This window comes from Lissotriton helveticus, chromosome 9, assembly GCF_964261635.1.
Source record: "Lissotriton helveticus chromosome 9, aLisHel1.1, whole genome shotgun sequence".
NCBI lineage: Eukaryota > Metazoa > Chordata > Amphibia > Caudata > Salamandridae > Lissotriton > Lissotriton helveticus.
In genome coordinates, this window is record NC_136070.1 from 261,191,746 (window position 1) to 261,206,966 (window position 15,221).

At 43.1% G+C, this 15,221-nt stretch overlaps 1 protein-coding gene across 3 annotated transcripts in view; it reads right to left on the reverse strand.

Annotated features, from left to right (window-relative positions):
- Positions 1-696: 696 nt before the first annotated feature.
- The window catches only part of ERG28 (ergosterol biosynthesis 28 homolog), a 55,619-nt gene continuing 41,094 nt past the window's right edge, over positions 697-15,221 (reverse strand). For all 3 annotated transcript variants that reach the window (XM_078659934.1, XM_078659935.1, XM_078659933.1), the window contains exons 4-5: positions 5,333-5,451; positions 697-3,208 (exon numbers count right to left, since the gene is read on the reverse strand). In XM_078659934.1, the coding sequence (XP_078516060.1) occupies positions 3,120-3,208; positions 5,333-5,451 (208 nt within the window). In that variant the 3' untranslated portion in view covers positions 697-3,119. The remainder of the gene's footprint in view (positions 3,209-5,332; positions 5,452-15,221) is intronic.

Below are 15,221 nucleotides of genomic sequence, written 5' to 3' on the forward strand. Positions count from 1 at the left end.
ACCTTGCAGTCTCCCCACTTGTATAATGAACATACATAAGGAAGATCCTACAAGTCCAGTGGGAATTCGTTCCCCCTTCCCCTGTTCCGTTTACCTCCTCAGCCCTTTTTTCCTGGTTTGAAGCCCTACAGTTTTCAGATAGTCTATGGTGGAGAATCTTTTCTTGATGTAGCCATTGGCCCTTGAGCAGAATGTAATCATGGAAGGGGGCAGTGTCCACTACAGTACCTCCAGATAATTCTAGAGACTTAAGAAGTACAGCAAAAAGGAAAGGCCCGATTGTTGCATAAACTGTGGGCTTTGGATTTTTTTTTAAATATTAAGCTTTATCTATTTTAGGTGAATATTTTGAATACTAATACAATATGTTTAACTTTGAAATGGTGCATCTCTATGCCTCTGGTGATCCCATCACACACCACCTAATATTTGATTGAGCATTAATTTCCTGGACCTTGGGTAACCACTTCAATGAGCAATCAGTTAAAAATAGGGATAATTACTTAATGAAGCAGAAGCAAAAAGTCTGCCGAAGATTTGTCATTTATAATGCCTAAAAAAAAACTATATTAAAGTCAGAAAGCTACTGCCCGTTCACCTTAAAAGACACCTACATTTCAGACTAAGCAGTTATAGACATGTAAAGGCTAACACGTTGTTGCAGCACAGATCCCAGACAGAAAAACACCACCAAACTAAGCTTTATACATAATTTATTACAAAACACAAACATATTGCCATCAAAAACACTAACATATTTCAATCAGGAACACACATTTCCCTCCCCAGCGCAAAGAAGAGTGGCTGTAACTGTGGAGTCTTTCCATCTATGACACTTTCTCAGAACTTGGAGAAAGTCTGAGCTGGGTAGTTGTGCACCTTACGCCAAGGAACTGCACAATGGACAGCACAGTGAGGTATTATGTCTATGGCAAGAACTATTTACACTCACAGTTAAAATTGTACCGGCATCAATAAATCAAAACTCACAATGGCACAGTGTGGTCAATAGGCAGAACTTCAGAAGAAAAGCAATATCACAGTCCCTGGAATGGTGGTATTGAGTCAGCCAACTGAGCCTCTCAGAATGGAGCCTGTGGTGCTGGTAGTGGTCAATTCTGGAATCTCTACCACAACTCGTTTGGAGCTCTGACAATGAGCACTGGGGTAACAGTTTTATTAAGATAGAGGCCCGAGGTAACAGTGTGAAAAAAGTCCTGTACTAGTAGCAATACTGAACTTGGGAGCCTGACTGTGTTTCATAGGGGCCCATCAAGTGAAGTGAAAGTCAATGAATTGTTACTGACCAAGTCTGCAGTCACTAATGGTATATTATTAGCCAATTGTTAAAGTATATTCTGAAGGTAAAAGAAATAAAAAAAAAAAAGGAAGGAAGGAGCTCAGCAACAGTAAATCTTTGTTTTCAACATTCTCTCTGAATTCTTTAAAAACAGACCTGCCTCGACAACATGAATGCTAGACTGTATGTGTAGGAAAAACAAACTGTGTGGCTCTGCAAGGAATGCTGGCACACTTATCTTCAGGAAAGCTCGTCAGGAAGTGTTCACTCTGATACAGGGGTCTTCGACCTTTTCTGTAATAAGAGCTATTTATGTTAGATGAAAATAATCCAGAGCAACTAATATTATTAGTGTGGTCCAGTGACCACGTCAGACAAGATTACATTAGTTGCCACCCCAAGCACGATTACCAACAGCGATTACTTTGCTGCATCATGCAGGGTTGTCAGCAGTAATGTGAAAAGGGTTTATAACTTTGGAATGTCTATTTATGGTTAATACATGACCGCCATAGCTACAATGCCGCTGATACAAATGTAATAATATAAGTAATAATTCTCCCCAATGATGCACGATTGAAGAATCAAGCAGCACCTTATTAATTTTGGGATACATACATTAAAGTAACCAAGCAAAAGCTTCTAATTTAGTAGGATGGGCTGCGCAATTGAGGGCTAATTACAAGTAGCTTGAGAGCAACCAGTTGCTCACGAGCTACTCGCTAGAGAAGCGTTCTCCAGTAACAGCCTTGGTCTAGATACACAGATTCCTCTTTTTTTCAGTTTAAGACAGTGTTTTAATTATTCCAATTTAAACTCCTAGATCTATGGTGAGGTCTCCTAAAGGCATGTTCTTTTTGCTCAAATTAATTTATATTTGGAAAATACAAATTTTAATGCTGGGTTCCAGGATTGAGACCATGTGCAGATATGCTACAATTTAGGAATTCTGAGGGAATACCAATAATTAAATACGATTAAGGTAACAACTTCTCAGTTCAGTGAATAAATCACATTAACATAGAAGCTGGACCAAAATGTCTTCAAGCTCTGTAGACATTATCAGGTCTGCTGTGTTAGAGGCACGTGTGAAGAACTATTTTAAAGTAACAAAGAGAAGCTTTTGAAAGGGCTAATTTTGCAAGGAGCTCATAAGAAGAATAAAAAAGGAAAGCTAGTTTACTATGGAAAATAAGGGTTATGTTGAATGAATAAAGGCTAGGTGAGCAGTGAAAAAAAGGAAGTGTGAGAGGAGCATTGTGGACTAAAAGCATGGGTTTAGGTTGAGCTGAGGAACTATCAGAGGACAGGTAGTTTTCATTTAATTTGTTTTATACAGGAGAGACCAGCTCTGTCAAGAAAAGGAGAACATGTGTCAGAGAACATAACATGAGCACTTATAAAGCGCACGTTCACCCAAGGGTATTTTGGCATTGAATAACAGATGTTTATGGTAACCCAACTCAATGGTAATCATTTTTATCGACCTCAAATGGATGAAAGGCTGAGTGGACCTGCCGGGATTTGAACATGTGACCATGAGGTCGAACACATGCCCCTACAGTGGATGCATTAGTCTACTAAGCCACCAGACCCGGACACCAGACAGAGGACTGCTATCAGGGGAGATAGAAACGGTCTCACAGATGATAGCAGAGGACTTGTGGTACAGAGAAATAGAAACATTCTATATCGAATGGAGGAGAGTGGATAATAGGTGCACCATCAGAGGAAAGAAGAGCAGACTCAAATGGGAGAGGTGTTCTTCTAGACACAGTCAACAGGAAGAACAGTGGTTTACGGTAAGTGGTAAATTAACTTAGTTTGTCTTCTTGTTGCGCGAGACAGGCTGCTCTTGTAGCACCTCCAGATACTGGAAGCCAATCAGCATCCCCAAGACTGAAAAACCTGCAGGAAAGAACGAGTGAAGAATAAGTATAAAGCAAATTCAGACAATGTTCTCTTAATTTGCGATTACAGGAGCATAACCAGCAAAGTGTGTCTAGCTTGCAAAGACTTTGTGGACAGTCAAAGAAACACACTTTGTCTGGAAACATCCTCTACCAATAAGGTAGTGTTATTTATTAAATACAAAAATAAAGTTAGAATGAGTACTTGTTGGGAGATGGGCGTGAGGGGGTTCTTCTCTGGTCTGAAGGAGCAAATATCCCTTATAGGTTAAGCGGGTTCCTCCTCCTATCATTCAAGTGGCACTGCTATCCAAGATCTTTAGGTCTTGATCATCAAAGAAGGTACAGATTTCTATGGGTGGGGAAATACAACCAGTTACTCACAAAGGCTCCAGTTTATCACTGCTTTCCTGGCTGCCACAGTGCAAGAGTGGTTCGTCCTCCAAAGAGGGATTTGCCATAAAGGATACTGTGGATCATTCCCCAATAAAAAATATACTACGGGCTGCAGGGTGGTTCAGAGGCTTCTAGAGTAGATTACTTCCTGCATTCTGGTAGTTCCCATCTTCAGATTAACAATATAGGAACTGTAGTTCATTTTTCCTTTCCTGGAATCTACCCACTACCGTACTAATCCCAATCACTCCAGCATTGCAGGGTCTGGTTTTCATATCTTTCCTCAGAAATTTTTTGGGGATCCCCCAAATTCCCTCCTCTTATTGCAGAATCAGGTACTAATTCTAGATCCTCCCATTCAGATTCAAAACTTGACAGCTTGTTTTAGACGCTGTTAGTCTATTAGATATGGCAAAAAACTGAAAAAATTAAAAACAAAATCATGTGCACTGCCAGAACAATGTTAAACAGCTCATGTTCTGTAACTGGGCTTCACAGAATAACACTTCAGCCTCCTATAGTATCAGTTGAAGAGGTCCTCCCTCCTGTTCTTCCGTTTCTGGCAGGTACATTAACTCCTGGAAACGTAGATTTCCCATATTTCAGCTTCTCTTAATTTAGTGTTTCAAAACGTATTGATAAAAGTTGTCAGAAGACATTAAGGTCTGCTCTACATCTCCGTCCAGTAGGATTGTAACCTTGTTCTGAGAATGTACAAGCTATGACTTCTTGAGACCTGCGCCCTTTCAGAACAGGCTTCCAAGCTGTGCTTGACTTTATCCAAGCGGATTAACGTAATGCAAACTCGTTCATGTAACCTTACAACTAATATTTTAGTAGGGTTTATACCAATACTGTCTTTATTTCTATGTGAACAGCAGAATTGTATTTAAACTAGGAAATATTCCCTCCAATCTTACAGCCTAGGCTACACATTCTAATGAAGGGATTCGCGATAAGCTTATGCGGTGAGGGCTATCAAATGTTACTCGGAATGGACTACCTTTCACGAAACCAGGTTTATTGTCCTGCATTGTGGTTTAACCCCGGTAACACACAATCTACAACACAGCCAGCATTATCTCTAAGTCTGGGAAATTTGGTGAATTCTTGAACCAGAGAAACTTTGGGCACAATTGTGGCCTTTAACAGGAAGGTCCTAGGAAGCCAAGTGGGCATCTCCACAAGTAGCAGACATTCCTTTGAAGGTTTCCAAGAAAGGGGAACCTTCAGGCAGCCAGGAGACTTCACAAACTCTTTTCACTTATAACCGGATTCTGACATATAGTCTCAACCTCCCAAATGATCTACGAAGTTTGTCCGAACTAAGCTGGGAAGGACAGAGCAGGAAGTAAGACACAAAATACGTACCTCAGGCAATTAAGTTTCTCTTAGTATTCCTCTATTTTTCCAAAAACCCTTCCTTTAACATAGTATATAAATCATTGCCTCCTTTTCTGGCTTTGACAACAGGGAGACTGGCGCAACACTTGATGGCAATGGCTAGACAAAGGAGCCTAGTGCCTGCACAGGATAGGGGATATGCACATAGAAACTTCATAGTTCCCCAATCAAGTTGTAAAGGAGGGAACGCAAAAATATAAGAATCTCAATCTCCATAAGAGTAATTTATTTTTGCCATGCAACCCTTCCTATAATGGATTATTTCCTTGTGGTATTTCTGAGCAAGACAGAAAATACACTCTTTCGTGCTTGGGGAACTTACTTCCAACCATCAAGGGGGCCAGGACACCGATTGTCATAGGGGCTGTTTTATAGATGAAGACCTCCGAGAGGAAATGAGCTACTGCCAAGACGAAGGACCAGAGGGTGATGTGGTACAGCCTGCACAGTTGTGGGGAAAAAAAAGACAAATGAAGGAGAAAAAGTGGCCAAAAAAACAGATTTAGAGAGGCCACAAAATGGAGAGTGTAAGGATAGCGCCAGAAGGTGCAAGATGCGTGGGAGGGTTAGGGAAACAACAAGGGATGGAGGAGTAATGATAGAGTGTCAACCAAAGAGGGGAAATGACAAGGAACAGAGTCAACAGAGAATATTCGAGGGGGAGGAGAGAGATGAGGAAGATGGTTATCATTCAAATGCAAATATTTTCTTTATTTTGTTGTTTATTATATATAGCACTAACCCGATCCAAGGGCATTCGACACTGTACAACAAAACCAGTTTAAATTACACACTTTTTTACAATCTTTTTAGGCGCCATGAGATCAAGTGATTTGCCCAGAATCACAGGATGTGGAGCTGAAGCAGGGATTTAAACCAGAATCCATATGTTCTAAAGTCTCAAACTCGAGCCACTATTCCACATCGACTGCCATTATGAATATATTTCAAACTATGCAACAACAGGTTCAGGCTGTGTTTGCAGAGTGCTAGAAACAGGGAGCCACAGGTGTATTGTGACAGTGCTAATCCTTGGAGGACAGAATATACTGGTGCATTGTAAGAAGGGTTCAGGCAGAGGGGTCAAGAGCCCGATTTTCAGTAGTGAGTCAGCTCGTTAAGTTCGAATTCATCATCATCAAAAGATCTTTATTCGGCCAATCGGGCCATAAAAAACAACATCACAAATACAATCCAAATTTGTTCAAATTCCACAGTTGGAATAATAAAATACTGCGTAACTCAATCATCAACTAACAACAATCAGTAAAAATAAACGCCTAGAATGCTAATGCAATCGAAACATATACAAATCATTGAAATAAGTTCATGCAAATTCCAATTTATACAACAATAAATAATTTGAAGCTACGCAAAAAAAGTACATCTAAATTGAAGAATACGCTCCATCCCATCGGAGAGATTTTAACCCTCCATGGTTCTCCTAGTTCTAATGGTATCTTTCAGGAAAGAACATGTTCAGGGCGTTCAAGAATTGCAGGTGGTACAGAGCTTCTTTACTCCTGCGATAACCTAGGGTTTTTAGCCAGCGATTTTAGAAAGTGCTTACGTGCATGGTTAAAATAAACACAAAACAAGCATTTACAATGTAATGGTCTCGGCATTGTTAAAGTTAGAGCCATTGGCATTGCTAATGACATTATTTTTATTTATGTTTTTGTTTTGAAAACATAAATAAATGACATTGTCATTTACAATGCCAATAGCTTAATCGCTCGCAAATGCGAGACCTATTGCATTTGCACCCACACAGAGCCACCCACACAAAGCCACCCACACACACATACAGAACCGCCCACACAGAGTCATTCACATAGAGCCACCCACACACACAGAGCCACCCACACAGAGCCACCTACACAGACAGAGCCACCCACGCACACACAGACAGAGCCACCCACGCACACACAGACAGAGCCACCCACTCACACACAGACAGAACCACACACGCGCACACAGAGACAGAACCACCCACGCGCACACAGAGACAGAACCACCCACGCGCACACAGACAGACAGAGCCACCCACGCACACACAGACAGTCATTCACATAGAGCCACCCACACACACAGAGCCACCCACACAGAGCCACCTACACAGACAGAGCCACCTACACAGACAGAGCCACCTACACAGACAGAGCCACCCACGCACACACAGACAGAGCCACCCACGCACACACAGAGCCACCCACGCACACACAGAGCCACCCACGCACACACAGACAGAACCACCCACGCGCACACAGACAGACAGAGCCACCCACGCGCACACAGACAGAGCCACCCACGCGCACACAGACAGAGCCACCCTCACGCGCACACAGACAGAGCCACCCACGCGCACACAGACAGAGCCACCCACGCACACACAGACAGAGCCACCCACGCGCACACAGACAGAGCCACGAGCCACCCACGCGCACACAGACAGAGCCACCCACGCGCACACAGACAGAGCCACCCACGCGCACACAGACAGAGCCACCCACGCGCACACAGACAGAGCCACCCACGCGCACACAGACAGAGCCACCCACGCGCACACAGACAGAGCCACCCACGCGCACACAGACAGAGCCACCCACGCGCACACAGACAGAGCCACCCACGCGCACACAGACAGAGCCACCCACGCGCACACAGACAGAGCCACGAGCCACCCACAGACAGAGCCACCCACGCGCACACAGACAGAGCCACCCACGCGCACACAGACAGAGCCACCCACGCGCACACAGACAGAGCCACCCACGCGCACACAGACAGAGCCACCCACGCGCACACAGACAGAGCCACCCACGCGCACACAGACAGAGCCACCCACGCGCATACAGACAGAGCCACCCACGCGCACACAGACAGAGCCACGAGCCACCCACGCGCACACAGACAGAGCCACCCACGCGCACACAGACAGAGCCACCCACGCGCACACACAGAGCCACCCACGCGCACACAGAGCCACCCACGCGCACACAGAGCCACCCACGCGCACACAGAGCCACCCACGCGCACACAGACAGAGCCACCCATGCGCACACAGACAGCGCCACCCACGTGCACACAGACAGACAGCGCCACCCACGCGCAGACAGACAGACAGACAGCGCCACCCACGCGCACACAGTAGCAAGTAAACAAGAGTGCCAATAAAGCCAACCAGAGGTAAGCAATGGGCTGGCTCCAAGTCTAAGCCCATTTAAAGTTGTCGGACCGCACGTGGAAAGCAAAGCAAGACTTCATGCTATCTGTTCGGCAACACTTAGCCCGAGGGAATTCCAACTCTAAACTGAGAATCACCAGCATGGAGCGAACGAAGCAATGCGGAAGAAGAGGAGTCCGTGTAAATGCAAACTCCATGGAAACATGACAGAAACAATGCAAAAACCAAACACAAAATACACTGGTTTTAACCGCGTGTCAATTAGACAGTACTCACAGTGGCAGGGCATGAGGTAACAGCAACAAACAAAAGCAGCGACAGCACAGAGACATTTTCTGCCACAAATCAGATATCTATTTATCAAAATAGTACGGTCTGTAAAACTGTTCTCTTAATGCATGTGGAACCCTCCATTCACATTATACTCAATGCAAAGAAGCAAATTACTTCCTACACAGTAGGCTTTTTCTCATTAAAATAATCTTTCCTCCTGCGTACATAGTTATTTTTGAAGCACCATCTCTGCTGCACAGATTATCCTCGTTTGTACTATATCACTATTCAAATATTTATGAGAGTAAAGCAAACCCTGTAAATCTGTAACTTAATGCTAAGCTAACAACTGCTTATCATCTCAAAGAGTCGGGCCAGGATAGGAGCGGGTACATTTAAAGCACAACCAAACGAGGGAGAAGGGACAGCAAGCACAACCAAACGAGGGAGAAGGGACAGCAAGCACAACGAACGCGCGGGGGGGCAGCACAACTAAACGAGGGAGAAGGGACAGCAAGCACTCACCTGAGGACGACTTCTTCCGGCGGCGGTCGGGGGAAATGGCAAAACAAAAACGCCGCCAAAAAAAATAAATAAAAAAGTAAAAGCCCACCTCGGAATAACGAAAAAAGGGGCGGAGTTTAAAAAAAGCAAGAAACGCCCACGAATCTGCTCGAGCCGGGGACAGAAGTGAGTGACACACATCTCTTCCAATGGCTATCCTTCATTTATTAAGCTAGCCAATGGAAGAGAAGGCGGGTTCAAGGCTGCGTGACACTGCTGCTCAGTGTACGCTTGGCCGAGCCCTAAAAACATAATACAAGTAAGACTGCTCTGAAGTAACATCACAAGGACAGGGCTCCCCACGAGGGTATACGACCTGATAAAGCACAATAGCCACCATACAGTACTAGACCTAAAGCGAAAAAGCAGAGATTTCTCTCAATGCATTAGATCAAGTGAAAGAGAGAAAGCTAACTCGGGAGAAGCAAGTGACGTATAATTAGATAAAACTGTGCATTTTGTAATCTCAAATTCATTAAGTCAACTTCATAAAGCAAACTGTGTATTAAGTTGCTTATTCAAGTTAAATTTTAGGTACCTTGTGGAGAAAAGTGAACACGTCAACATAACATTTCATGAGTGTAAGAGGAGTCTGAGTGGCACTTGTTGAAAGGTTGTTGTATGATTGGTAGAAGTAAATGTAGTAGTGCCACCAATGCTACTATATATGCACACTTTAGCCCTACATGTAATACTCAAAAGTAAACAGATTAGTAGTTTGATTACTTGCAACAGTAGAAGCATCTCTGTCAATACTGCTCGTAGCAGGATCAACAGTAATAAACATTCATAAAAGTAGTACTAGTAGTTGTACCAATACTATTACCTGCTACATTTCAATAAATAATAGGACATAGTGTAATGGTACCAAAAGAAACATTAACAATAGTAGTCAGAAGGGGTGCCAGTACTACTGCTACTTGGATCAGGCCCTGTATGTCTGCTAGTACTATTAACACTGCTGGGAAAAACTAATTAGTATTACATTGAGGATGCAGTTGTGGTGCTAGTAGTTGAACTAATGTCAGCATTACCATGAAGTGATCGAAGACTCATTTATGGCAAGGAAATATTCTACATTGTAATTTATATTGAATAAGATGCTGCGCTTTGAATAAATTCATTATTTCATAGAGCAGAACTATGTCTTCAGTGAAAAGAGAAATATTAATTGCTGTTACCATCTTGTTAGGTCTAGTTAAAGGTTTAAATAATTTAAACTGGAGCCTCACCCCACCCCACGGTAGCTATGGCACAGAGCAGACAACCTTAACTTAACAATATTGTGTATAGCATTTACAAGTACCAAAACAGTTAAACATAACATAATTAAAATCCCATTCCAACTTTTATAAAATGTAGAGTAAAATGTAATTAACAAAATGACAAAAATCCAATACCGGGACCTGGTGATAAGATTTTAAAGAGTGAAGTGAAAATAGTGCCAAATAGAGCAAAGCGCCAGTGGTGTGCAATGGTCTTGGAACCTAGGCTCGATTTGAGGCAGACAACGATGAATCGCATGACAGATGCACCAATTAGATTGGCCCGCTAGGGACTGGAAGTTGAGAAGTTCAAGAAAGTTTTCAAGTCCCAATAGGACATGGGACTTGTAATTTTTTTCATATGAAAGACTCTCTTCTCCACATGAAGCAAACATAACATTCAATCCGACTACTGGTCGGATACTTTTCGTAGTCAGTCCCCTTGAAGCTCTGGAGCAAATGTTTGAAAAAGTTCCCAAACTTCATTTGGTGACCAAACAACCAACAGGCTACACTTCCAGAGCCCTCCATAGCCTCAAGGGGAGCACTTGCAGACACTCAGTGAGTCAGGTAGAGTGCAACATCAAAGTCAAGTCCAGTCTATTCACCACTGGGCAGCTGGGATTGTACACACAAATGTCCTCTTAAGCTGTTTTATGTTGCTGGTGCCACTCAGTGGGATCAGCCTTATGATACTTGGAGTTGTTTTGGTCCTTGGATTTCACGTTGAAGTGGGTCCAACATCCTCATATCCTTCAGTCAAATCACAGATAACAAGTGAGCCACCTGGTATTCTTTTGCAAGTCCAGCAATGTTCCGAGGAAGACTGGGCGAGGGCTCTGTAGGGTTCACCAGCTTAGTCTCTCACCAATTAAGTAACAGTTCCCAGAACCTGGTCTACCTACTTTTAAAGTCATTCCCATACGCTTTACTGAAAACAGGCCTAAAATATAATGTGCCAGGTTAAATGCAAAACGGCGAGGGTCTTCAGTCATACAAAACTTAGGCACTGGAAGTGTGAGTGGGGATTATACCACGGTTTTGTTAATGTCCTTCATCTTCTGAAGCTAAAATTCAGTTTTAGGCAGTCCTTGTACCCGGAAGCAAACCCAGAGACCAAAGTACAGAAAAGCAGTGTTCTTCAGCAACCCCTGATTATGGGGTGGAATAGTGTCAGGGTAGTGGCGCCCCTAGGGAAAGTACACCGTATCCTATTATTCAGTATCTAGCGGTGCTCATCAGGAAGGAAGAACCACCCATCTCCCTATTATGTGGCCTGGATCACCCAGTTAAGACATCCAATTCCCCAGCACATGCTTAATGTCTTTCACATAGTATATCATAGGTCAGAGTCGACTGAAGTATCAATTTCTTTTATTCTTCTTCTTTAGCAAATACACCAGTCTCAGGCAACAAGTGTTTTGTCGCTATTTGGGTGTCAAGTCCCGCGACTTCTTCAGGGCTCATATGTTAGAATGTCGTACTTGGCTTACGGTGGTAATTCCAACCTGTACGCTATCACATTATCAATATCACTGCTTTACAAATATGCACAATCCCTCAAAGTCCATGAGTAGCACAAATTTGGGAGTCGATATTTCAACAAGTCACTCGTATCTCTCGGTCACAATCCTCACTTCCGTGTAAGGAGCTTGTCAACAAGTGTTCACCCATTAATTGTATCCTGGAAATTTTACCAAAAACTGTGACCTGGGGTTCACTAGATATTGTGAAAAACTAGGTATGGTAAAATAAAGCTTGCCAATTTCACTCTTCTGCAATATCCAATCATAAGACTCTCATGGACTGCATATTCCTTAGTACCTAGATTTATGCCACTGCAACTCAAAGGTGTGCAAGCCCTTGTAAAGGTGAATTTGTTAGGAGGGTGCAAATCAAGATTTAGCCTCCTGATATGTACTGGTGCCAGGACAGCCACTGCTTTTGATAGGTTTGTGTGCAAAGGAGTCTGATCTCATTACATTCTCTCTCTCAAATAAACATGCTGGGGAACGAGACATGGTAAAAGATCCCAAATGTGCAAGAAATTCCGATTTGGGGTGGGGTAGGGGGAAATTATAGGCCATAGTAAGAGGTTTTCAAAGTCAAACAGATAGGAACAGAGAGCCATTACTGCATGTCAAGACAGGTTAGTTTGAAGGGGTAAGAGCTTCAGTTCAAAACACATGTAATCCAAAAGGTGCTTCATGCCTTTTGGGATACATCACAGCACTTACAGAGGAAAAAACAACTTCAAAAAGGGTGCTAGTGTAGACAACAAAGAACTGGTTACATTACTTTACCTATGTTTCTAAGGTTGTACTAAAATGGGTATGCAAAATAGGTTTTGCTTTAATCATTTCTAGGTTCCGAGAGCTTCTTTACACTCTACAGCGTGATTACAGGAGGGATCGTATATAGCTGGTTGGGATGAATAGGCTCAGACTTCGGTGACATTTACACATATATTTTTTAAGGGGCCTTCTTAGGTTGGCAGGCCAGTGCAAGTAGAGCTAAAAAGCTTGAGGTGGTATTAGTGGGAGAGAAGAAGGCAACGTTTGTCAGCAGTTAAAAGGAAGGTGCAGAAAATGTTTCTGCTTTGGGGTAAATTTAACTGGAACCTCATCCAGACAAAAGAGGGAAAACCTCAAAGTCTGTGATGTGAGGTATATATATATATATATATATATATATATATATATATATATATATATATATATATATGTACAATTATTGGGGATTTAAACCATGCAATGAAAGGAGAAAGAGGCCAGACAGAAAGGATGAAGGTCAGGTTTGATACTTTTCGCTAGTAAGGGCTTAGGAGTGATTCTATATTGGTCTTCTTTTCTTGAAAACACTCCTATTTCTGTTATATGTAGTCTTAGTGTGAAGGCCATTTACTGGCAAGCCTCGTTTATGTGTACCCAGAGTTTGATCTGCAAGTGTGGTAATGACAATACAGCATGCCCTGGCATCAACAGGCTTCCCCCACAGCACTTGGGAGTGGGCACCTATGATGAGAAACCCATGCTAGCAACTTAAAGTATCTGTGGTATGAAATGTCCATACCATACAGCGTCTCCTTGCACATTTATTTTGAACTCAAATGGTTCACTTCTTTTTAGGACTTGAGTTTTTGCAGTAATGTACACTTTTAGGTTGCCCTGATCAAAGTCCAACTGTCACACTATTTGAGAGTACCGTCCCATCCTCTAAACAATTTCACTGGTGTTGTGTAGCTGAAAACCAACCAGCTTTTCATAGCTCATTAATAGTCAACTGGGAGGTTAGTAGGGGGGCTGAATGGCAGGTACCATGTGGCCATGAAGTAAGATGCATGTTGGAATTGACATCTGCTTTTATCTGACCCTGTATGAGCTTCCCAGCTTTCCACTGAGATGGGCACCATAATAGAGATCAGTGAGCCTTCACAAAGGAAGCAGTGCTGAGAGGGAGTTAAGGAGTGGGTCAGCGGGGAAGCAACAGGGAATTTCCAGAGACCAGGAAGCCGCTTCTAGCTGTACTAAATGCATTAAAGCAGGCAATGTCACAACAACAAAGCATCTGAACCTCTTCCTCTTTATAACAATCTCAGTGTAACCTCATTGCAGTTACCTGGTATAGCAATGTGTTTAGCCCAGTTGGTTTCACATTATACAGTCCTCAAGTTGTGGGAAATCCTGAGGTAGATCTAATATTTGATGGAGCAGCTTTCTAAAAGTCACTAAAAAGTGAGCTACAGGCAGTAAAAGACTGAAGTGGTCTTGGATTACAACGGACAGATGTTAAGGGGGCAGGAAGCTGTTACGCAGGAGACAGGCGACTGAGAAAAGAGAAGAGCAAGGTGTAGAGACCATAGCACCACTGTACACACCATTCTCACCACCAGCCTCAAACCTCCAGCACACCTAATGCCATAACCAGTCACATGCTTCACCATCCTCCACTTGATACATGTACACTGCTCTCACATAAATAAGTACTGCCTCTGTTGCTTCAGATGGGGCATCTTATTGGGTAGATGAATCACCCTATGCTTCTCTGCCTTTTGGTCTCAAGCTTCCCCACTGTAGCACAACACTGCTTGGCCTCACCTTGCATTTCCCCACCAACCAGGTAGAAAACCACATTCAACTGATGTGCTGCAGGATGATGTTGGTGGGTATCGTGAATGAATGAGTTTCTCTTCACCCCCTCCCAGATTCCCGAAAACCAGAGTTATGGGCTTAACATAGACCTCTCCACCCCACCAGCGGGACTACCATGATACATCTCAGATGCAACCAGCAAGAAATCAAGAGGCTGGAGCAAGCAGTCAGCATCACTGGCTGCCTCGGATCTGTCCCTTCATGCAACCAGACAAAATTAGCAGGCATCGGAGCTACAGCAGATTTACACAATGGGTCAAGACTGCTACTGAGCCTAATCATGTCTGCAGTACCGGAAGTTTAAAATTCTTAGGGAGTCCCAATGCCTACAAGAGGCGTTTAGACTAATAGTGAAATCAGGCTACATAACACGAGGGGTTCAGTTTTGACTGAACTAGAAGAGGGGTCAAAACTACTAGGATGCATTACTCTGTGCTAACACATGAACCATAGACAAATACTCAAGGCAAACTAAGTGAATACTATCTTAAAGTGGGGGCCGACATTTTTAAAATCACCCCAGAAATGTTGGGAGACTAAATCCGGATAACTGTGCTGGAAGAAATAGTTTAAGGTACTTTGTAAAGTGCGGCGAAGATTATAAAACATTTGAAACACTCAGCTCTACAGACTCTGCAAGGACTAGCTATATTGGTCAATTTAAGGCTTTTTGACTTGGTATTCAGATTTGAATTACTTTTTTTTCCGTACATCTTTCTTATTGAGAACAGATAATGGGATGATGGGAGTGGAGGGAAAGATCTTATCACT